The following is a 25,007-nucleotide window of genomic DNA, read 5'->3' as shown; positions in this document are numbered from 1 at the left end:
TTTCATCACTCCTACTCTCAGAAACCTGCTATGGCTCCTATCAGCCAAACGTGCCACTCTGGAACCTGAGTCCCTCCTGCTGTCCCCAGGCCGGCTCTTCTTGCTTTATCCCTACTCCTTACCTTCATGGTCTCTACTCTCTTTCCCCTATCAAAACAGCCTTCATCCTGACTTGGAGGACAACAGAATATATTGGTTAAAAGCTTGGGCTCAGGACTTCCCTGGCAGTCCAGTGCAGAGGGCAGGGTTCAGCCCCTGGTTGGGGAACTAAAATCTCACATGCTGTGTGCTGCTGCTGCTAAGTCACTTCAGTCGTGTCTGACTCTGTGTGACCCCATAGACAGCAGCCCACCAGGCTCCCTGGTCCCTGGTATTTTCCAGGCAAGCACATGGTGTGTAGTGCAGCCAAAAAAAAAAAAAAGCTTGGGCTTTAGAATCAGACGGTCTGGACTCTCCCAACTTACTAGCTTGACCTTAGAAAAGTCACTTAAACTTCACAGAGCACTGATTTCCTCACCTGAAAAATTTAGTACCCAATTCACAATGTTACTCTGAGATTCAATGAGTTAATAAAAAATGGAATGTGGCCTGGCATATAGAACATATCTAATAAATGCTGATGGCTGCTTTTAAAACTGCAATCAGCCTCTAGATTCTACCTTTCCAGTTCATTCCATATACCAGATGGATTTATCTTCCTAAAGCACACCAGGATATCATGTTCCTGACCTGAAGCTTATAATGGCAACCAGCACCAACAGACTCAAGTTCAAGAGCTCCTAACCCAACATCACCTTCATTTCTAGGGCATTCTTCCAGATAAAGACTTAGTTTAGGATACCCCATCTTCCCTGGGGCTCTCTAAATGCCATATTCATCCAAACTTCCACACTCAGGCTGACAATCAAGGTTTTAGTCTGTAACAGTCTTCCTTCCTCCTATCCAAATTATAAGTCTTTTATGGATTGCCTAAACCTGTCCTTCTTCAGGACGTCTTTCCTGGCTACTCCACACCTTGGGGATCTGGTGATGTCTCCTTTCTATCCCAACCCATAGTCTGAGGGCCCATCCGTCCTGTGAAGATGAGTGAGGCTTCCTTGTTCTACTCAGAAGTGAGCTCCCAGAGAATAAGGCCCCAAGCTAGCCCCACAAAGGTGGCCTTGGGAAGGAACTGTTACAGGACTGACTATCCCTCCTTGAAAACCTTGTTACCACTTCCATGACTAGTTCAATGGAGTGGAGGATGGCAGGTAATGCTGACGGGGAAAGGGAAAAGGACAAAGAATACCAACACTTGAGAAAAAAAGACAATGATCAGGATCAACTGTGTTCTCACTCTTGGGCAACTGAGCTCATACCTGCATCCACAGTGACAATCTTCCAACAATAAACAAGGGAGTTCTGAGAGGTGAGTTACTGGGCTAATGGTAAGGTCTCAGAAAGGCACAAAGGAACTGAATGGAGCTAGGACCCCAGAGGGGTGGGTGATGAAAAAGAACAGGTAGTGATGTGGCCCATGTCCCTCCTCTCCTACTTACGATAGAAACGTGATCACTGCAGAGAGCTCTACTTTCTCTATCTTAAAGAGAGACTTAGGATCATTCCTACCTGGCATGGTTGCTATGAATCTAGACCACAGCACAAAGCAGGACGTGAAGTAAGTCCTCAGTAAACATCAACTGTCATTCCTAACACCATGGTGGTTATACCTTACACGGGCTTCTTTTTGAATACCCACAGAGATTCTCAAAGCATAAGCTAACTCCCAGATCAGGAAACAGAGAGGCTAGAAATGGGCATATACAGGAGAGCCTCAGAATTTCAGGCATCTGGATTTCAAGTGAGCCCTGATCTGGATCCTTCTGCCTCCAATGGTGTCTCAACTCAGTATCCTTAAGGCTTAATACTCTGAGCACTCCTGGTCACCTCTGCCCACACTACAGGCTGGACACCTAGCCATTGGGAACATGGCATAAAAACCTGAGAAATACCTTTTTTTATACACATTTCTTTTTCTTAATGATGTGTCTGGAAATCTGTGGCTTGGGAATTCATATTTGTAGCTCTAAGAAAACAAAACACATACAAGTCCAAACTCTTGGCCATATCAGTGCACCTTTTCTTGCCTGGCCTCTCTACCCTAAGCTGTTAAAGTGCTCAAGGGTTCATCCATTTATTCAGAGTCATCAGTTCATGCTTATCCACAGTACTGGCCAAAACAGAACTAACTACACAATAACAGTACTAATGCATAATCCCACAACCCTCTACTATATCTCTCCAATGCCACTTTCTTCTTCTTCCCCTTGTTCGTGGCTTTCCAGATCCCTTTCAGGACCTGGCACACAAGGCCAAGAAACCTCATCCCCTCCATCTTTAATCTCCTGAACTAGCTCCCCATGACCATGAAGCATTCTCTTAGGTCATCTCCATATCAAAAGATCTTTTCAAGGTGGGACAAGTCTTCCTGACTTCAGGGAGCCTTCACTGTTTGAGTTCTCCCACCTCCATATGGCATTGGATCACAGGGAAAGGAACTCCCTGGCACTCTATCTCCTTGACTAAGTCCCTAAGTTTTCAGTTCCTGATAAGAAGGAAGAAGAAATACAGTGATTGAAGATGAGGGACAGAAAGTCAAGGGCTTGCACCCCAGCTGTGGTACAGGTGCTGGGACAACGTGCTTCCTCCTCTGTAAAAGAGGGGTCACAGGGCTGCTAAGAGAATTTAGGGAAGACAATCCACATAAAGCACCTGACAGAGTGTGCCCATAGTAAACACTCAGTACATGTGACTCAGTGATAGGTGAATTTCTCCCTTCTCCTCCAGCACAGTTGGCCTACCCCTTTAGCCCTACCCTGATGCTCTCAGTTGCTGTTGTTTAGGCCTTACAGGGTAGGTGGAGGCATCTGGGACAGAGAAAAGCCTTGTCCAGTCCCTCCCCCACCCCAGAGTACTGCCAGGACTCCAGGGCTAAGGGACACAGTTTCTCCTCTGGTACTGCCAGGGGACATGAGAGAAGAGCCCCAAGGGTTGGGCTCAATGAAGGACCTTGTTCTACTGCAGTCAAAGGGGAAAGTGGTTTTAGATGAATGGAGGCTGACCCTAGGGAAATGTGTGTTCATGTATCTGTGCGGCAATGTGCTGAAAAGGGTGGGCCTCTCAAGACTGGAAAGCGTCAGTGAACACTGGAGCTGGTCCAAGGAATCTGGGCAGCCTCAGGGCCCTTGGGGTGAGCCCAGCGGGGGCTGCAGATGATGGGTGGGGATGAAACTTCTAGGTTGCTGCCCAGATCAGAAGAGTCTGGCCCAGAGCTGAGAGGCACAGCAGAGCCCCAATGAATACCTATACAGCTGAACCCAGATGGTTCCCTGGAAGGCAGTATTGTCTGTGTGTGTATAATATACCCTGTCTAGGATCACTCTGTCCTCAGGTCACTCTGTCTCATGTCCTAGCAGATTATATGGTGTAAAGAGTATAAGTTCAAGAGGCAAAATTGCCTGGATTCAAAATCTAGCTTTGCCTCTAAGACACAAGTCAATATAACTGTGGGCCAGTCCTGTAACCTCTCTGAGCCTTGGTTTCCTCTTCTGTATAATGAGGGTATTTAAAGCCCTTAAAACACAGGGTTGTTTTAAAGATTCAATGAGATAATCGTGCAAAGCATCTGATCTGTGTTAACTGCTCCATGCACTTCAACTATTATTGTTGTTGGCTGCTGGTTGAAGATCTAGAGCTCAAGCTATTTTGGGGCTGGAGGAAGCAATTCACATAGGAGAGCACATCTGGGTCTCCCCCTTAAGATTCCCGACAAGGGTGGGGAATTTCATGCAGTTATTTACCAAAAACAGACACGTTTCTGGTTCCTCTGAGCTAGAGGCACAATAAGCAGTGATGAAATTCTGGAGGTGGGCGGATGGGGGAGGGGACTGGGGAATGCCATGACGTCAATGACTGCAGCTCACCAAGCTGCAAACCTGGACTCCAGAGAGGATAAGGGAGACTGTGTAAAAGTGCTCTCCTTGGCCAGGTGACCAGAGCTAAGTAGGTCATGACCCTAGGTGCTGCAAATCACAGGAGCCAAATGTATCTGGGAGACTGCCATAAGAAGAAACTCATTTTTACATGCTGGGCTGTTGCAACAATCGTGGCAGCCTGTGGCTGGGTTTTGGCTCCAACATGCCCTTCAATGCTTCACCCCATCTCACACAAATGTAGGGGAGGGCAAAGGGGCTCACATTTTTGTTTGATGAACTGTGTTAGTAGAGCTTATAAGGGGAGGGTGGAGGCATCAGAGTTGAGCTTGGGTGACTCACTCAGCCACAGCCCCCTCTTGACCTCAGTTTCCCCACCCAGATTCAATGAGCCAAGGAGGGAAGGGCTTAAACCTGATGGATACAGGGACTCTGACTCAGAGAACAGGAGGAGAGAAGAAACGCAGGAAATGTGGCCCAGGAGGCCAGAGGACCAGGGAGAGGAGACTTCAGCTTCCCGGGCCCCACCCTTGGGCTCCAAGTCATCATGGGAAGGGGGGAGGCGGGTGATAGGATTACTGTTGTAGCTGCAAGTAGGCAGGGCAGACAGCACTGAGACAAGGAACAGGATAATGACAAGGGGAAACCTGGGGCTTCTCCTTCCCTGGTTCCAGAGACCCTTGGGGTGTTGCTTTTCTGTTTCCCGGTTTTATCTCAGACTCTGCTCCCATGAAACCAATAGTGGCCGCGTGGGCTGAGGGGCTTCCTTCTACCCTTCTGGCTGCTTGAGAGGAAGGGACAGCCCAGACCAGTGCCTCTTCCATGCCTCCCAACTCTCCACTTCCAGTAGGTCATGTGACAGTACCCTCAGCACCTTAATGGGCCCACCCAGAGTCAGTGTCAGCAAAACCAGCAGTTCTCCACTGAATGCACACAAGCACCAAACAGCAAGCTTAAAAAACACCAAAATCTCTGGAGATAGGACCTAGGCCTCAGGTTCTTTTCATAAAGTGATTCTGACATGAAGCCACCATGGGGACCCACTTACCAAAATTCAGCTCTCTGTACTCTCTGGCCCATTCTGAGGAGGCTATGGGAGGGTAAGCAGCTCTGACCCAGACCCAAACTTGAACCCAGGATCTCCCTGGGAGAACTGAAAGAAGTAGCAGGGTTGGGTAGGTGAGAAATGAAGTACAAACCCCCAGAAAAAGGCAGAGAATCTGCCTCACTGTTCTGCTCTCCTGGCCCAAAGGGACTGAAAAAGAGCATCAGACCCTATAATAGGTAATCCTTATCCAAGAAAAGGTAGACCAACTGAACTCAAAGATTTGGTTTGCAGGGTAAGTGTGCATCTTGGTGGGAAGGAGGGACAGGTTCTCTGAGGTGCCCATTCCATAAAATACTAGGAACCACTGCTGTACTTGGAGAGTATATGGAACAATCCCTTCCTTGTCTAGATGAGAATCCTCAGGCCCAAGAGGGATGGGGCTGGCCCAGGTCACAAGAGGTGTTAGTGGCAGAGCTTGATCTAGAACTCTTGGGTGTCCTAATTCCTGTTCTCATGTCCCATGACAAATGAATCATCAGTACAGAATCATCTCTCAAACTGCCTAGTCAGCAGAAGAACCAGGGTGCCCATTAACAGGCCTATCCTCTAAGGATTCTGATTCAGTGGGTCTGGGACAGGGGCCCAGGAATCTGATTTTAGGTCACATTCTCCCCCATCAGGTGGTTCTTATGATGATGCAAATTTGGGAAACACAACAGGATGGGAAAGCCATAATGGACAAGAGAATGCAGAGCTCCTCCTACAAGGCAGGTCTCCAAGTCCAGTGCGCAGCTCCTTCCTTCACCAGTGAGGTTGGGAGTGAGACAGGAAACACAGGCTTGGAGCCCCCATGCCTATTAGGAAGAGGCATTCAAGGTCCAAAGGACTGATCTCTGTGATCACCTCTCTCTCCAGTCATGTTTTTGCTCTAATCCTGGCAGGCTTCCTGCTGACTCTGGAACACACCATGGCCTGTCCTCTCTTCCCTCACTCTAAGTTTTCCCTAACTCTCCATCCACCTAGGTACCAACTTGTTTTATTCTTACCACCTGACATGGGGCTGGGGATAAAGACCTTGATTCATATCTTCATTCACCAGTCAAGTCATTGCAAGGCAGTTCTCAAGGACAGGCATTAACCACAACATCTTAAGGCCAACTGTCTGAGATGGGTCTCAGGTTCTTGGTATAAGGTATGTCATGTCTTTCAAGGGCAATGTGGTAACAACAGATATTTTAAATGTATATAACTTCAAACTAGCAGTCCCACAGAATTCTAGGAATTTATCCTAGAGATGTTTAAAGCGTACTCAATACAGCACTCCTTTGAAGAGCAAGACCTTTAGAGTCAAATTCCACCTCCACCTCTGACCAGTTGTACAATCCAGGGCAAGTCGCAGACCTGTCTCATTTGTAAATGGGGGAGTTATAAGATCTTCCTTACAGAGCTGTTGTGAGGATTATGAATAATATAAGTAAAGCACTGCTTGATACACAGGTCAGGCTCTCTGTTACTTTACTATTCTTACTATTAAGCCGCCATTAACAACAATGAGGTATATGTGTACATGGTGAATAAGGAATGATCTTAAGGTTCCATTTTTCAGTGGAAAAAAAAATAAATTAATATGTGTGATGCTCTGTTCTTTGTGCTAAAACCATCAAAATAATGAAAAAGTTGGAGGGAGAACATGAATGTACTCAAGTGGAGAATGTGCTTTAATGTGCACAGACTCTCTTATAAAACATACACAAATTGGGAATGTGGAAGTCTGGGAGACCTCACTTTTCATCTTTCACATGGTTTGATTTTACTGCAAATTTTGAAAACAAAAGCAAAAACTAAAAATGCTCTAGTAAATAAACAGCAGTAAGCAACCAGTGATTTTGATAGATGGCCAGGATTGGCACCCAGTGCTCATCCAACTCTCTGCTCAGAACGGTATGGTGGGGATGCATGACCAAGCCACTTAAGACATTGGTCTGCCTCAAAGGAGCTCCTATGCTGGGGGTACAGCCATACCACAACCACAGATCCCCTGCCCTGGTGCTAGAGCAGAGAAGAACCCTCCCTGGTGGGGAGGATGGGAGAACTGTGAAACAGCTGAGGTCTGAGCCGGCTGCAGCCAAGCTGGGTTCCTGCTGCTCACTGTCTGAGACAGGAACATAAGCTGGTGACTCCTGGCCTGAGGAACTGACTTCCCCTAAAACCATGGCACTTCTGTGATTTGTACAAAAAAAAACTCAAAGTAAAGGTGACTGCTAAGATGGGCAGGCCTCAGAAGAGGTGGAAGCAGGTCTGGGGGTCCCCAAATCCCAATCCTAGCATCCCATGATGATTTTTCTCACCTATAAAAAGGGGAGAGCAACATTACCTATCTCAAGGGGTTGTTATATGGGCAAAACAAATTACTGACAATAAAAACAACAATTAACATTATTGAGTGTTTACTGCATGCCAGACATTGTTCTCAGGGCCCACAACTAACCTATAAGGTAAGCACAGTTATCTTGATTTTAAAGCTGAGGAAACCAGGGCTTAGAAAGGTGAAGTTACTTGATTATATAGCAAGTGACAGAACTGGGATTTAAACCTAGATAGTCTGATTTTAGAGTCACGAAGAACACTTTTCAAAGTTACTATATAAGTAAAGTTAGTACTTGGCTTGTTGTAGGGACTCAGTGTGAACTGCTATCATGAGGAAGAAGGTGGAAACATTAGGGCACACTCTACATGGGTCCCTGGGTACCAGCCCCATCCAGCTAGCTTTCAGGTGCATATACTCCCTCTCTTTGGTTTCCATGGCCTTCCCTTGTGGCTCAGCTGGTAAAGAATCCGCCTGCAATGAGGGAGACCTGGGTTCAATCCCTGGGTTGGGAAGATACCCTGGAGAAGGGAAAGGCAACCCACTCCAGTATTCTGGCCTGGAGAATTCTATGGACTGTATAGTCCATGGGGTCGCAAAGAGTCGGACATGATTGAGGGACTTTCACTTCACTTTGGCTTCCATCTCTCCCACCTGTCACCAAGGTCAACACTTCTCCATCCAGCCTTGGGAAGCCCCAGAAGGCCTGAATGGCTTCAGCAGTGCCCTGTGAGATGGTTCTCTGGACTGACTTCTATCTACACTTGGGGTCTGAGGGAGAGGTTCTAGAGAAGTCTTGCTCACCCACACCAGTGTCACCCTCATGAGACAAAGAGTACTTCTTTACTGAGTGTTCAGGAAACTGACATGGACTACATGTAAATTCAAAACTCTCTTGAAACTGTTTATGCCTTAGGTGCAACCTACCTTTGAGGGGGTAAAGAATAATACGACTTGTAACTTTTGGAAGAGTTCTAAAATTCCCTCCTAGCTCTGATGTCCTGGAGCTTGAGAAATGAATGAATGCTCACCTTCCATCCCCCTTTCATCGGTAATGGCTTCAGTCTGTTCTTGTCAGCTGCCCTAAGTGATCCTTCCTCTGCTGTGGGTAGTTTCTAGTCTCCACTGCACCCCCACCCCCCCAGGAGTGTCCCATTCCACGTCTGAGGATTTCTGGCAGAAAGCCCCAGAAGAGACATGATGATGACTTCAGAGGTCAGGGACTCTTCACCTACCAACAAGCCTAGAACCCACATTTCTTAGCACCATTGCTGGGTAGGCCTCCTCAGTCACCTGACATCTGTTCCCATCCCAGGTCTCCCTCCCACTTTGCTCCCATCTCTGGGGGTGGAGACTCACCAGCACTGTTGGCCTCCGACTCCAGCAGGTGAATGTCATTGCAGTCTGCCAGTGAGTGCTCCAGGCAGAGCTGCAGGAAGCGAGCCTGGGTGCGCGTGACTCGCTTCAGAAGTGATAGCAGGGCCACTGTCTGTTCACACTCATTCCAGCCCTTGAACCAGCCAGCGAGGATGCCCACCTGGTCTCGGAACATCATGGTGCCAGGCCTGGGGCCAGGGTGGGGGGACGGCGGTGGCGAGGGCCAGCGCCGTCACATGGTCTCGGCTCTGGGCTCCTGTTTCCTCTCCCCTGAGGGCCAGGGCTTGAGGACGTTCCCTGGCGTAGTGGCAATGGGTGATGAGGGGAAGAGGACACCTGCTCACATCGGGGGAGGTCTTGGTCCAGCCACGCCTCTCCAGGCTCCTGGAAAAGGAAGCAAGGGGGTCAGAAAGAAAAGGGTAGAACTGGTCTGGTGAGTTCAGGGGTTAAGGAGGCCTCATGTCTTCCCCTTTAGCTCAACTCTGCTGAGCTCCTGGGAGAAAGACAAAGCCAACACCAGATACTAAGCCAACTTTCCCTCCAATCTTCAGAGCCAGAGAAAAGGCTTGATTGGGACTCAGAGACTCAGACAAAGGAGAAGATGCTGCCCCTCACATCTGGCTGTCACAGGGCCAAAGGAAGTGGATTTAAAGCAGAGTAAGTTGGTAAGATTTTCTAGATGCAAACAGGAGACAATGCACACTACGGCAAAAGATGTGAATTAATGGAGACCTGGCCCCAGGTGACATGACTAAGCAGACATGTGATGCTGAGCACATGTCCTGACCTTGCTAATCTCTGGTCACCTCCTCTAGGGGGCTGGGCAGAGTCACTGCTTGCCTGCTAAAAGGAACCTAAGGAGTCTGTGTATTATTTCAAACTAAGACCCACAAAGCTGGGATATGGGTGAGTGGTGACCCCAGTGGAGATCTCAGGTACATGGATAGCTATATGATCAGCAACTGGGTGCCTAATGGTAGGAGGTCTTTTCAAAGATCTCTAACATGCTGGTGGGGCGGGAAGGATCTCATCCCCTCCAACCCAGCTCTCCCACTCTGATCTCTAAGATCCCATCTACCCTTGCTCTGAGGTGAATCTCTCCCAGCCTTCTTCCTCATTCCCTTAAGGATGCTCCTGACTCAAGTCCTCTGGATTGGGATGCCCCCTTGGCTCTCAGAGATGCCAGCTTGTCATCCATTTTCCTAAAAGCCAAGAGGATACTAACCTGAGAAGGGGATACATCAAATGTTAAAAACTCCAAAGCAAGAAAGTATCCAAATTCCTTAGGCAGGAACCACACAGAAGCTGTGTCAACTGGGCAGACAACAGATTTATTCTTCAGTTGACTGGTTTCTGGACACTACTCTGAAGCCTTTCTTTAAGTGGCTCCTGATCCAGGTCTCCACTCACATTTCCCCTGTCTCTCCTGAAACCAGTGCCCTTGGCTCCATCCCCAAACCACATTTGGCTTCATCTCCCTCTGGCTGCCAAGAGGACTGAGAACTTCATACAAAGACTCATTGAACCTGCTGGGCTAGGTCTCAGGGAGCTACTGCCATCTCCCTGGATGTCCAAGCTCCTGCTGAGGAGCTGTGAGGCACACCTGACAATGGCGGAGCCTCACCACACAGACCCTCATGGGCCACCTGAACAGAGCAAACTGGCCTGGCTGTCGATCCCTTTGGATACAAGAAACAAGAGAAAATGTGGGGGGAAATGAAACCTTATTCCCAATTAAACAACCCTCCCAGAAATCTTTCTAAACGACCTATCAGGAGCTTCCCCAGTGGCTCAGTGGTAAAGAATCTGCCTGTCAATGCAGGTGACATGGGTTTGATCCCTGGTCCAGGAAAATCCCATACACCACAGAGCAACAAAGCCTGGGTGCCATAACTACTGAGTCTGTGCTCTAGAGCCCATGAGCTGCAACTACTGAGCCTACGTGCCAAAACTACTGAAGCCCGCGGGCCCTAAAGCCTGTGCTCTGCAACGAGAAGCCATTGCAATGAGAAGCCCAAGCATCGCAACTAGAGAGTAGTCCTTGCTCCCTGCAACTAGACAAAAGCCTGAGCAGCAATGTAGATCCAGCACAGCCAAAAAGAAAAATAAATACATAAAAACAAAAAACAAATAACCCAATGACAAATCAAATATTGCCTCCCTGGCTTAAAGTCCTCCAATGACTTTTTACTGCATTTAAATAAAATGCCTAGAGGGCTCCCTGTAAGACTCTGGTGGCTGTTCTAACCTCACTGTGTACCGAGTTCTTGTTCACTTGGACTTAAGCACAGCTTCCCCCAACCTATCTATGGCTTGCTTTTATTTGTCACTCAGGTCTCAGCTCAGTGTCACTTCCTCAGAGATCTTCCCTGATCATCCAAACCTAAGAAATTTCTGTCACTCTACTGAATTTATTCTATATAGTATGGCACCCTCAGTATCTTATTTGTTTGTTGTTTCTCTCTTCCCAACAATTGCAAGCTACACAGTTGCCCAGGGCCCAGAACAGTGACTAACACTTAGAGGGTGTTCAATACGTATTTATTGAATGAATGGATGAATGAAGGTGAGCATGGAAGCCACACTTGGGACTTCTACAGCCCTTGGGGCAAAGATGACAGAAGGAATGATCAAAAGAATGGTAAAGTGATTTGGAAACCTTGCCCTAAGAGAAAAATTTGAAGGCACTGGGGAAATTTCCCCCGAAGAGAAGACTCAGGAGGAATGGCATAACTGACTTGAAATACCTGAAGGGGTAGCACACAGAAGAATTAGAGTTGTTTATTTACTCCAGAGGAGAATCAGGATAGATGGCTCTAAGTGAGAGGCAACCTGAGACATGAGAAATGTTGAAAGTCAAGAAAATTCAGTTCTAGTCTTGCCCCAGCCACTGTGTCACTTTAAGCTAGTCTGTTTCTCTTGTCTAGGATGTGTGAGATAAGGAGCTAGACTGGTCAGACATGACAAGTGGGTTTTACCTTACAGGCTAACTCCAATCAATTGGTAGTGGCTGCCTGGAACACTGTGGTGAGAAGGATCCTAAAGAAATGAAGCAATAGGAATATCCATCAGTGGGGAATGATTAATGAATTGGAGAATACCTCATACAAGGTGATATTATGTAGTAATTAAAAATGTGCTTGGTTCTGACAGCCGAATACAAACTATGTGCTTCTAGCTATGTGTAGTGTTTGATCTTTACAACGTAGAGTGTTACGGTTAGTCCGTAAGTACACAGTACTGTGTTCAGTCATTTTTGTAAAGTGAAAAAAAAAAAAAAAAGCCGTATATAAACCCCTTACATATATGAATGCCTATGCACCTATGTATATAGAGAAATGTGTAGAATGATACACCCTGTGCCATTCACATTGGTTACCTTGGGGAGAAGGAGGAATTAGTTATACTCTTTTCATATAACTTTGTGCTATTTTACTAGTTCCACATGAACACAAATTACTTTTGTAATTTTTAAAGATAAATTTAATTTTAAAGAAATCTAAGGCAGCATTCTACTTTCTGGCTCAGTGAGAGAGTGCTGTGATTGATTATCAATGTTTGCCCTGGATACCGGACAGATGAGTGGTACTTCATGTGCCTGAAAAAGTCAGTTTCCCTTCCCGGCTCCAGTATTTTGTGGCTTTCAGTCCTAAGGAGACAGCAGCTGCCTCAACATAAGGAAGAATTTTAAAATAATGTATCTGTCCAAGAATGGAACTGGCTGCCATGTGAGGAGGTAATAAGCTCCCTGGCCGCTGGAAGTGGTCAAGCAGAGGCTGGATGAACATCCCTTGGGAGTGGGAGGGATTCCTTCACTGGGTGGCAACGCATAAGATAGAAGGACATGTTACTATTTCAGAGGGAACATTTGTGATGGGATGTTTGCTATGCCAACAGTGTTTACGGCAAAAAGATGACCAAATCCACAAACAGACCTAAGCTGTGCACTCTTGCCTATAAACACTTTTACTGGGTGGCTACTTTCCCTAAGCAACAGCACTGTGCCCCTGAAATAAAACTACTGACTGAACATTAATCCAGCTTCTTCCCCAAGCCAAATGCTAGAAGCAAAGCCTTGGGACACAGTAGGATCTCAAACATGATGCTTACAAGGCCAGATTTTGAATGCAGCAGGCCGGTGAGGGCTATGGTGAGCTGAAAAGCACAAACACTGTCTAAAGGGAGAATTTACTATTGAGCTCTAATCAACTGCTGCCATGTAGGAATTTGGGTCCAGTATTGTTAGATTTTCTTTTTTTAAAAAGAGGAGCCAGAAATCTAGCTTTTTAAATTAAAATTCCCCTATTTTTAAATGTTAGAAACTAATTCATATTAAAACAGCAACAATGAACCCTATATAGAAGAAACAAAGCCTGTGGCTTAGGCCAGATAGACACAAACTGCAAAAAGATCAAAAGTCTGATATATATCCCTCTCAAGGGCCTCTCTGGTGGCTCAGACAGCAAAGAATCTGCCTGCGGTGTGGGAGACCGGGGTTTGATCTCTGGGTCTGGAAGATCCCTGGAGAAGGAAATGGTAACCCAGTCTAGTATTCTTGCTTGGGAAATCTCATGGACAGAGGAGCCTGGTAGGCTACAATCCATGGGGTTGCAAAGAGTTGGACACCACTGAGCAACTAACACTTATCAAGGGCCTAGAGAAGGTTCTACATCTTCAAGCCACTCCACTGCTCAGGAAATGTGATGAGGAGAGAGGACCTAGTGTCCAAGGCAGGCTTGGAGACTCTGCATGAAACCCTGGGGCTTTAGGAAACAAACGGTCACTATTAGGGGAAGGACAAATAAGGAGTTTGGAATTAGCAGATACAATCTACTGTATATAAAACAGATAAAACAATAAGGTCCTACTGTATAGCACAGGGAACTATATTCGATATCTTGTAATAAACAATAATGGAAAAGAATATGAAAAAGACTACACATACATAGCTGATTCACTTTGCTGTACATGAGAAATTAACACAACACTGCAAATCAACTATACTTCAATAAAAATAAATGCATAATTAAAAATAACCCCTAAAGGAAGTGTTCCTATGTTTTAGACAGAAGAAGAATGCTGGGTGTTTGGTCTGGATGGTGACTGGAGACGAGGACTGGATGGCTTTCTTCCACCAAAGGGCCAAAAGGCCTCCAGCTTCTCTCCTGGGCGCTTGGCAACAGTGAGAAAGGATGACTTGGCTTGGTGAGATTAGCCAGGAAAAAAGCATCAGCACAGACTATTTGAAGGCATCTTACTGTGGTAGCAAATTACTATGATGGATTCAGTGGATTTGCCTGCCAAACATCCACACCCATCTTCTGGTACCAGGCCCCTAAATTCCCTTTGAAGAATTAACTGCCCTTCTTGGATCCAAGAGTAGACATAAAGTAAAACTTGGCCACGGAAAGCCCTCCCTGGACTTTGCTGTAAATACTAGGGAAAATAAGTTCTTGGTTAGGGGTGCTCAGATTATACACTATTTTCTGATATTCCTGGTTGCTACTGCTGCTACCTCACAGTGAGCACCCATCTCAGAATGAAGCCAATAGAGATGAAAGCAAAGTCAAAAGTTGAGGGAAAAGAGAGACTTGTTCATATCGTTAGAAGACCTGTCTCTAGCTGGCTTGAAGCCTTTCACCCCACCTCCCCATCCCAGACTTTTCAGTTACATGAACCAACAAATTCCTTTTGGGCCGAGGCCAGTCTGATTTGGATTTTTACCACTTAACACTTCAACTTTAAGCCTTGACTGTTCCCATACAAGAGAATTCACCACTGCTCTGGTCTCTTTATCCTTAGGTGACCAAAAATGACTCCCTGTCTTTGAGAAAAGACACTAGAGGGAATCCCTCTGGTTAAGTCCTTCAAATAATCCAACAATATGGCTACCATATTTGGTCTTTAAGAGACCAAGGAACCTTCTTGAGAAGCATCTTCCAACCCTGGAAGGTGGGAAATGGAGTCAAAAACTGGCTAAGATGTTCCAGGAAAAACCAGTCATTGGCTCTTTCTCCGAACAGTGAAAAGCAGCCCACATACAGGAAGCGCCTCTGGAGGTCAGCTATCCTCTCTCAGAAGTAGCGCTGCAGAGTCAGTCAGACAGGGCTGAACCAGAGCTCTCCTACTGACACTAACTTGCCATGCTGATCTTCCACAAGCAACTCAGTTTCTTCCTCAGTGAAGCTTAAGAATGAAATGAAACAATGTACATAAGATACCTAGAATGATGTTTCACATGTCCTCACATATCACGTATTGTATTATCTGCCAGGCCTTATGCTAATAGCTTTCCACCGATGAGCTTGTATGATCTCAAAAACTATAAACACACATATACATATCCTTGTTTTACAGATGAAGACACGGGCACACAGAGAAGGTTAAGTCACCTATCCAAGATTACACAGCTAAGCTGAGATTTTTAAGGCCAAACACTCTGGTTTTAGAGCTCTTGCTTGTTCCTGTGTTTAATGCTACAGCCTCCTGTATGTTCCCTTCTACTGCCTAAAGTTCAACCAAAGTGTATACCCTTTAATGCCAACATCTCTGGACAAATGAGGGCGTCCTATTAACCTTCCCACCTATCCCTAGCCCTCGTAGAACATCCATGTAGGCCCTGGAGGAACTTGCTCATTTCATGAATAAGATAATAGGCTAGTTACCTATGGTTAATTCACTATCTCAACTTGAGAATAGGAGAATGTGAGAAGCCAAGGTAGCCCAGCTTCTGTCTTGTGAAAACTAACCATTATTTTCAGAAACTCCTAAAATATGTATACAAAATATATATATTATTGCCTCAACCAAGACTGTGCCTTTTGTATGAATGGTCCTGGAGAAGGGAAGGAGAGGAGGGGAAAAGCTAGGAAGGGCCTCCTGGAAGATAACACAGCCTGGGGAGCTATGGGAAACTTGCATAATTTGGAGTAAGTGATTTTACCTTGTTGTGCTTGTTTTCTCATCTGTAACATGGGTTTAATAATAGCACCTACTCTCACAGAGTTGTGGGGCATAAATACCCTCACAGAGATGTTAGCTAGTATCATCATCCTGGATTCCTCTCTCTAATCCCACCATCAACTCCCGTTTGCTCAACACCAAACATGTATCTGTATCTCCATTTTTACTACTACCACCATATTCAAGTCATCATCCTTTCTCATCTGGATGAATGTATTGCCTCCTGTTTCCATTCTTGCCCATTTTCCTTGCAGAAACCAAATTTTCTTTAAAAACAAATAGATCATGTTACTGTCTTGCTTTAGAAATCCTGTAAGAGCTTCCAAATGCTTGTAAGTGAAAATGTAAATTCCTTACCATGGCCCACAAGACCCCAGATAATCTGGCCTCTGTGAACCACTCCAAGCTCCTGCCCCTTCTGCCTCACTTATGCTTCAGCCACACTGATCTTACACATCTCAGGGGTTTTGTGCTGGCTGATTCCTCTACCTGAAATGTCCTTCCCCAGGTCATCATATGGCTGGTTCCTTTCCATCAATCAGATCTGGGTTCATGTGTGCCCCAATCTTCCTCATCTCCCCAGTAGGAATCTTTGGTCTGATATAATTGTCCAAAAGTGTTTCTTCTAAGGCTATAGCTCTTCTGGAAACACCTAGACTGGAAGATCCGTGAGGGAAAAAGGACTGTGGCTATATTATTCACTGTTATATATTCAATTTCTACCACAGTGCCTGAAACATAACAGACTGTTAATAAATATCTGTGAAAAATTTCTCCACCTTGCAGCAGTCTTTTCTTCACATGTAACAATGGTTAAATTAGAATGCCGAAATCTCAGATCCTCCCGCAACTGGTGCCTTCTTATCTTTCAGGTTATCAGGCTCAACTGTCACTTCTTCAAAAAGGCCAATTCTGACCACCCTGTGTACAGTGGACAATCCCCTACCCCGTTCAATTTGTTTTAATTCCTTCATAGCACATATCACTGTCAGACTTATTCATGTATCTTCCCTCCATCAGAATATAAGATCCAAGAGCTCTAAGACCTTGACTATTTCATTCACTGCTGTATCTCCAGTACCTAAAAAGTGCCTTCATAAACTGTTCGATTGTTGGGGACATTTGAGATATGCATACTCTATATAATAATGTTGTTCTGTTGCCCTCAAGCAGACTCTATTCAACAAATTTACCCTAAAACAAACAAAACAAAACTTACTCACAGTAACCTATTTAACCCTCTCTAAAGCTCTGAGTACTGGAAACCCAAAGTTGAGGTAGGGAACTGAAAAGCAGTACTCCCGGATTTTACTACCTCAAGACTACAACCAAACCAAGTCAGTCATCTCATTCCTGTTTTTCCCAAGTGAAAATCACTCAGTCATGTCTGACTCTTTGTGACCCCATGGACTATACAGTCCATGGAATTCTCCAGGCCAGAATACTGGAGTGGGAGGCCATTCCTTTCTCCAGGGGATCTTCCCAACCCAGGGATCAAACCCAGGTCTCTTGCATTACTGCTGCTGCTGCTGCTAAGTTGCTTCAGTCGTGTCCTCCCGCATTGCAGGTGGACTCTTTTTCAGCTGAGTTACCAGGGAAGCTCTGTTTCTACCAGCGAGATCCCAAAGTCAAGTCTGGTGGGGTCAGACTAGCCAAAAACAATCTCTGGATCCAAACAATCATACAGAACAGAATGACTGGGGCTGGGCAACAGTGAGGAGGGGACTACCATCAACACTCAAAGGTCAAAGGATGGAATCACAGTTCTATCTGGTTCAGCAAGCAAGAGAATCTCTAAGAGCACTGCTCACCTAAACATGTCTGAGGATCTTCGGTCACGGTCTCACACTTAGCTCAGAGAAGAAACTGTTTTCAAACTGGGGCTCTCAGTCAAGAGTTCTCTTTCCACTGAGACTGCTAAGGACGCAGAGTTCAAGTCTGGGGTTGCTAAGGGCCATTTTGTTGTCACAAAGCAGAAATCAGCTGAGGATGAAATTAAGTCAGTGGAGAAATGGGGCGATTACTAGGGAGACTGCTTGAACTTCTGGATGCAGCTAGGTCTATCTAGGAACCATCCTAGTTCTGGACTTTTCAGTAACATGAGGCAATTAATTCTTTTTTTTAAGCCAACTTGAGCTAAGGTAATGCCACTTACATCTTTAGAGTCTTGGCTGCTGAGAGCTTTTTTTTTTTGCTGAAACTGAGCACTTTCATATACAGGGCATTGTTCTAAGTGTGTGTTTTGTGTGTCAGTCACTCAGTTGTGTCCGACTCTTTGTGGTACCATGGACTGTAGGCTGCCATGCTCCTCTGTCCATGAAATTCTCCAGGTAAGAATACTGGAGTGGGCTGCCATTTCCTCCTCCAGGGGATCTTCCCAACCCAGGGATCAACCCTGGTCTCCTGCATTGTGGACAGATTCTTTACCATCTGAGCCACCAGGGAAGCCCTTGTTCTAAGTACTATATACATATTAACTATTTAAGCCTTATAACAATTCTATGAAGTAAGGTATCGTTACTACCTTCATTTTTTAACTCTGGAAACGAAGGACTAGAGAAATTCAGTAATTTGTTTTAGGTCACAAAACGGGTAAGCAATGAGTGGGATGCAAATCCTGTCTACTTGAAGAGAAAATCCAACTCTGACTTCAGACACTATCATCCTGGGATGGACAAAGCCAGAAACCTATTTGAGCCACTTGTCCTCAATTTCATCCTTTGTAAAATGAGGATAATCATAGTTTACCTACCTCACAGTGTTCCTGTGAATATGAGATGAGACAATACACATGAAGCACTTAAACAGTGACTGGTAGATAATAATTACTCAATAAACAATGATCATTATTACTCTTTGGGTCACTAAAGTGCACCTGGCAAATACAGTGCAGATGGAGGAGATCTGTTTTCTTTCATCTGTGTCCTTCAGGTGAAGAGAAGAAATGCCATGGGTTAGAGGTGAAGAGTCTTTTTTGCTTTTGACCAACTGCATAACCTGCTTCCTCTGCCTGGAAGGCCAATCATCCTTGTCCCAACTCTTGTGGAACAGCACCCAGTCTTACCACCTCTTCTATGAAGTCTTTCCAGATAGAGGGTTCCTTTTCTCACTGCCAAATTCCCACAGTATATAGTTTTTACCTCACATTCTGTCCCATGTACCTGACCAACCTCTCTACTGGTCTGTGAGCTCCCTGAAGGCAGACTTCAGTGTTATCCTTGTGATCTGTTTATTCTTCTCAAACTTAGCTGCTGGTTAGCCAATGATTCCCTACAACTTACAGAGGCAAGAGCCCACTTTGTGGAATTCAGAGAAGAACAAGTTATATCCCAGTACTTTCCAAACTCCCAGTCTGGTCAGCATGAGTGGACAAGTACATGAAAAACTACAAGGGAGAAGATAAGTGGCGCTCTATGAAGTACAATGGAAGGCTCTGGGTAGTAAGAGAATGAAGATTGGAAAGTGTCTTAAGGGAAGAGTGTTTATGTGGAGAAGGACAGATGAGGAATAGGTGAGAAGAGATGGACATGTGTGTTCAAGGAAGGAGCAACTTGAAGCAGAAACACTGAAGGATATGGGATGGTATGGAGCAGTAGAGGGGAAGCCAGAAGGAGAAAATGCTGAGGAATATCTGAAAGGGAACCATTCAAAGGCAGAATCTGAAGTAATTCTCAGAGGGTGGGGTAACCTTGTGAACAAGCCAGAAACCTTTCAAGGAAGGTAAGGAATCTTCTGGAAAGTGGGGACTTCACAAAGGGGGCTCCCAGGAAAGTGGGGGTGAGCAGAAGGGCACAAGGGCATACCTTGAGGCATCTTTCAAGGTGCTTTTATGTGGAGAAAGGGAAATCCTCTTAGAGGGCAGTGGTTCTCAAATTTGAGCATGCATCAGAATCACCAGGAAGGTTCCTAAAAACAGATAGCTACTGCCAGGTTTTCTGATTCAGTAGGTCCGGGTTGGGACCCAAGAATTTGCATTTCTAACAAGTTATCAGGTGATGCTTGTGTGCTGGTCCAGGAACAACACTTTGAGAACAACTACTATAGGGGGAGGGATTCTTTTGTGAGGAAGCACTCAATGTGGAAAAGGAAGGAGAAAACTTCTGAGAGGAAAATTGAAGGAGTCCTCAAGAAAAGTCTAAGGAAGGGTCTGTCTATCTCTGAAGGGAGGAGGGGCCTATGAAGATAGAACCAAAGAAAAATGTCCTGAGAGAAAGAGCTCTGAGGGCTGGAACTTCAAGGGGTAAGGGTATCTCTTGAGGATCTTTTAATAAGAAGGGACACAGAGGCTCCTGATAGGGGAAGTTTGTAGGGTGCTGGGGGCCTATGGTGGGATAATGGGGGAAAGAAGCTCAGATCTGAGAAGGATCTCTAAGTTGATTTCACAGGAGAGAGAATGGAGGAGATGAAAGGGTATAAGTGGAGGTTCTAAAAGGGATACGTAATAAGGCCTTGAATAAGGTTTCTTGGAGATGTCAGAGGGAGAATCTGAGAGTGCGTTCTGAGGAAGTCTCACATAGTGGTGGGGTTGTTGATGCACAGCAATTTTGGAGAAAATTCTCTAAAAGGAGTCTGTGGATGTGTGGTCTTCTGTGAGAGATCTTAGATTTACTGGAGCAGGATGACAGGTGTCTTTTTAGGAAAAATTCTCAAAGAGCTCAGATGAGAAATCTCTGAGTAAAGCCTTCAATAAGGTATATGGGGAAGGTGGTTCTTCTGAGAGAAAATGTGGGAATGTCATAGTAAAGGGTTTTTCAGAAAGAATTCTGGGACTTTCTAAGAAAATGAGCTCAGAGTTATTTTGAGGGAAGACTGCATGGTGTTGGGTGTCTTCCACAGAGGGTTCTAGAGGATGTGAGGGAAGCTATGAGGGTGAGTTCAGGGAGGGAATTATCTAGTAAAGTCTTTTAGTAAGTAAGTAGTAGTAGTGGTGGTGTTAGTCAGTTAGTTGTGTCCGACTCTTTGTGACTCCATCGACTGTAGTGCCCCAGGCTCCTCTGTCCATGGAATTCTCCAGACAATAATACTGGAGTGGGTTGCCATTTCCTTCTCCACTCTCAGTAAGGCAGGAGGTCTGTAAGTAGTGATTCAAGGGTTACTGGAAGGGTCTCTAGGAGAGATTTCAAGGTCATCTCTCAGAGGGCTCGAGGGGGTTGCTGGGGTCTCTGAGAAGGTATGAGGAGGTCTTGAAAAACTGCATCTCAGAGGGGTTAAGAAAGGGTCTTAGGGTTTATAAGAGTTGTGAGGAGGAAAGTTCATCAGAAAGCAGGTCTATAAGGAGGGACCTTGAAAGGAGGATTCTAAGGGGGGTTGATGAAAATATCAGAGAGAAACTATGGGAAACCTTTTGGAATCCTAGGAAGCAATTTTTGAAACATTTTGTGTGGGTTACTGGAAAAGATTTGGGATATATAAAAACGGTTTTGGAAGAGGCTCGTGGAATGTGGACAAAGAGTTTTCTGTAGATTCAGGGAATCTCTGGAGATTTTTGGCATAAATGAGGAGGGTCTCAGGGGAAGATTTTTGGGGTATGTGAGGGTGCTCTATAGAGCATTTCAGGGTGGGGAAATTTGAGGAACATGAAGAGATCTTTGGGACTTTTGGGACCTGTGGAAGGGCCCAAAGAGATGACTTCTGGGATGTGTATATGGAGAAGGAGTGTATATGTGAGATGAATTGGGGGGAGGGGTGGGGCTCCAGAGGAGTTTTGAGGATCCGAGGCCATTTCAGAGGGTCTCTTTGGAAGATTTTCCAGGGTACATCAGGAGCATTCTGGAGCAGTCCAGGGGAAGGGGCTCTGAGATTTGGGGGCCATGAATGGAAAATCTCCAAGGCGATTGCTGGAATGGGAGTAGATGGGAGGGAAAATTCTTGGGATGTGTGAGAAGGAAGTCTGGGCGATATTGTTGGGATGTGCGAAGTAGGTCGCCGGGGGAGATTTCTGGAATGCACGGGGTCTGGAGGGGATTTCGGGGAGTCTGTGATCTGAAGATTTTTAGGGCTTATGAGGGAAGCTCCTGGAGAAGATATCTGACACATATTGTTGGAATACGAGGAGTGGCCCCGGGGGAATATTTCTAGACTGAGGAGGAGGATGGGGGATCTGGGGCCAGAGCAGGGTTCTCTGAGGAAGATTTTTGAGGCGTAGGACAGGGTCTGGAGCAGACGTGGAAATATCAGGGGTGGTCTCTCGACAAGCCTTGCGCACGGCGGGAGGGGACTGAGGGCTTCGAGTGGACTCGGGGTTGGGGGGGGTCTGTGGGCGTGCCCTCTAGGGAGCTGTCTGAGGTAGACTTGGGGAGGGGGTCACGAGATGGGCCGCTGGCCGGGCTCCCGGGCCACCCCGAGGGGCGAGGAATTCGGGGAGAAGCTCGAGAAGCGGCCTGGGAGGGCGATTCCGGGTACGGGTGTGAGAGATCCTCTCGAGGGTCGGGACCCCTGAGGCCCGCGCTCCGCGCCCGCCGCCGCCCGGGGTCCCTGAGGGGGCGGGGCCGCCCGCGCGGCCTGGGGCGCCCTGAGGTGAGCCCCGAGAGCCCCGACCCGCCGCCGCCCCGCGTCCGCCTGGCTCTGCTCGCCACTCACCGCCTCGGCTGCCGCCGCCGCCGCCCGGGCCTCCTCAGGCCACCGCCACCACCGTCGCCCCCTCTCCGGCCCGCGAGCTCCCCTCCCTCCTCCCGCACCGACCACCGCCGCCGCCACCGCCGCCGTCGCGCTGCGTCACCGCGCCGTGCGTCACCGCCCCTGGCCCCTCCCCGACGGGACCGCCGCGCGCCAGCATTAGTTGACGCCGCGGTGACGAACCGCGCGCTCGCCAACGGGCGGCGAGGGCAGCCCGAAGGGCGGGAGGTGTGCGCGGAGAAAGGCTGGGTCCCGGCGGAGAGGGGGGCCGCGGGGGTTGAACAAGGCCCACGAGGCCCACCCCTAGCCCCGTCGGATTGGTCGGCTGCTCAGCTGACGGGCAGTCGGCCCTGCGGGGTGGGGTGGGGGAAGAGGCGGGGCGCGCGCGGCGTTGCCATGGGCAACGCGCCCGGCGGCGCCCGGGATTGGGCCTCCCGGCCCGCAGGGGGCAGTCTCGCGCGTGTCTACCGCAGCTTTGCAACTAAGTCACAATTCCTGATTCTGGCGTTCAAGGCCCGGTGGTCCGCCTGGCCCGCAAGCCGGGCTCTGGGCCTGGGCCCCGCCACGCCCTTATTATCCAGGTTGCGGGTAGACCCTAGGGCAGCTGGAGTCTCAGATTCTCCATCGCAACCCTCTCTTAGTCTATTGCTGCTGCTGCTAAGTCGCTTCAGTCGTGTCCGACTCTCTGCGACCCCATAGACGGCAGCCCACCAGGCTCCCCCGTCCCTGGGATTCTCCAGGCAACACTGGAGTGGGTTGCCATTTCCTTCTCCAATGCATGAAAGTGAAAGTGAAGTCGCTCAGTCGTGTCCGACTCTTAGCGACCCCATGGGCTGCAACCTACCAGGCTCCTCCATCCATGGGATTTTCCAGGCAAAGAGTACTGGAGTGGGATGCCATTGCCTTCCCCGTCTGAGTCTATTGCTTCTCTCAATTGGGAATAGGACTGAAAGAAACGATGCATACAAAGCGCTGGGCACAAAGCAGGCGGTCAATAAATGGGAGTCATTGCTCTGCCAGTAGTAACCTATTCATTTCACACACTGCCCTGGAGCAGCGTGAACTAAGCATAGCGGGGGCACTCACTGAAGGCTCCCAGGTGACAGAGGCGTGGTTGTTCAGTTCAGTTCAGTCGCTCAGTCGTGTCGGACTCTTTGCGACCACATAAATCGCAGCACGCCAGGCCTCCCTGTCCATCACCAACTCCCGGAGTTCACTCAAACTCACGTCCATTGAGTCGGTGATGCCATCCAGCCATCTCATCCTCTGTCGTCCCCTTTTCCTCCTGCCCCCAATCCCTCCCAGCATCAGAGTCTTTTCCAATGAGTCAACTCTTCGCATGAGGTGGCCAAAGTACTGGGGTTAGAGGAACCCAAAGAAAGGGAGTCGGAGAGGAATGTAGAGTTTAAGGCAGGGACTGGTGGGAAATAAGCCATGGCCAGAAATTTGGCCACTTGAAAGAGTTTGGACTTGTCCCAAGGGCGCTGAGGAGCCATGGAAGGTCTTCGCCCCAAGGAGAGTCAGGGGGTTGGGGGGAGAGGGAGGTTGGAAAGCTGTCCCTGGTTTCTGTATGGAGGATGGATAGGAGGGAATAGAACTAGAGCTGGGTGTTCGGGGAGCCAGCTGGGGTGGGAGAGGGGCGTTTGCATCAGGGGAAGAGGGAAGAGGAGGAGGAGTAGGTCCCTGGCACCCAGGACCTTCGGAGAACCTACTCTGGGACTCCAAGGCCACAGATGGTGAGGGAGGGAGAAATTCAAGACAAGGTCCTCTGGCTAAAAGGTTGAGGGGGAGGGGTTGGGGGCTTCCTTGAGGAGGAGACCCAGAGGTGAAGCAGGTTAGGAAGTCGCTGAGTCTAGTGTTGGCTACCCAGCATCAGGATTTAGGAGGCGCCACAACCCCTGGGTCTGGGGCTTAAGAGAGTTATTGGGGCCAGAAGCCTATATTTGAGGATGATCAAAGATAGTAAGTAAAGCTGTGGGAGTTAGTGACCTAGCCTGGGGTATGAAGGGTGAATGGAAACAAACACCAGATAGAACCTTGAGAAGAGGAGACACATAAGGTTTGAGCAAAGAAATCGACACTTTTAACAAAGATTGAGAAACAGCAGCCAGAGACAGCGAGGAGGTAAACCAGGAAAACGGGGCATCTCTGGCACTGTGAGGATAGGCCATTTTAAAAGATGGCAGGGGTACATCACTAACCGCAAGTATTGCCACCTCCGTTTAAGCAACAACTTTCAACGCCATATAGAATGGTTGGGCTCCAAGGACACTGATTCATTTATTTATTCAATAATATTTCTTGAGTATCTAATATGTGCCAAGCACTGCTTAAGATACTAAAAATTCAACAACAAATGAGGCAGGCATGAAGCTTACATTCTAGTTGAGGGGCAGAAACAAATGATACTTTCAATGTTTATTTGGTATATTTCAATGTAACTTGGTGATAAGTTCTATGGAGAAAATTAAAGCAAGCTAACAGCTGGAGAGGTGGGATCAGCACTGTTTTAGATAAGGGAAAGGCTTCTTTGATCAGGTGACATTTGAACAGAAATCTGAAGGGGTGAAGGGGTGAACCATGAAGGAAGGAGGGTTCAAGAAAAAGGAGCCAGCACGTGAAAAGGCCTGATGTCAGGATCACTCACAGAACCAGAAAGAGGCTAGTG

The 25,007-nt window shown here is 47.3% G+C and overlaps 2 protein-coding genes across 3 annotated transcripts in view; one reads left to right on the top strand and one right to left on the bottom strand.

Annotated features, from left to right (window-relative positions):
- The window catches only part of SAMD4B (sterile alpha motif domain containing 4B), a 36,109-nt gene extending 13,661 nt beyond the window's left edge, over nucleotides 1-22,448 (bottom strand). Inside the window, exons 1-3 of one of the 2 annotated variants that reach the window (XM_019979630.2) lie at nucleotides 22,304-22,398; nucleotides 11,740-11,800; nucleotides 8,744-9,145 (exon numbers count right to left, since the gene is read on the bottom strand). In XM_019979630.2, coding sequence (XP_019835189.2) covers nucleotides 8,744-8,939 — 196 coding nt within the window. In that variant the 5' untranslated portion in view covers nucleotides 8,940-9,145; nucleotides 11,740-11,800; nucleotides 22,304-22,398. Of the gene's footprint in view, nucleotides 1-8,743; nucleotides 9,146-11,739; nucleotides 11,801-22,303 lie in introns of both variants that reach the window. The other variant, XM_070771008.1, reaches the window with a different exon arrangement.
- Nucleotides 1-25,007, top strand: part of LRFN1 (leucine rich repeat and fibronectin type III domain containing 1) — a 107,754-nt gene that overhangs the window by 52,536 nt on the left and 30,211 nt on the right. The window lies entirely within an intron of this gene.

Source organism: Bos indicus, chromosome 18, assembly GCF_029378745.1.
Source record: "Bos indicus isolate NIAB-ARS_2022 breed Sahiwal x Tharparkar chromosome 18, NIAB-ARS_B.indTharparkar_mat_pri_1.0, whole genome shotgun sequence".
Lineage (NCBI taxonomy): Eukaryota > Metazoa > Chordata > Mammalia > Artiodactyla > Bovidae > Bos > Bos indicus.
This window is presented reverse-complemented; position numbering and strand designations above follow the sequence as displayed.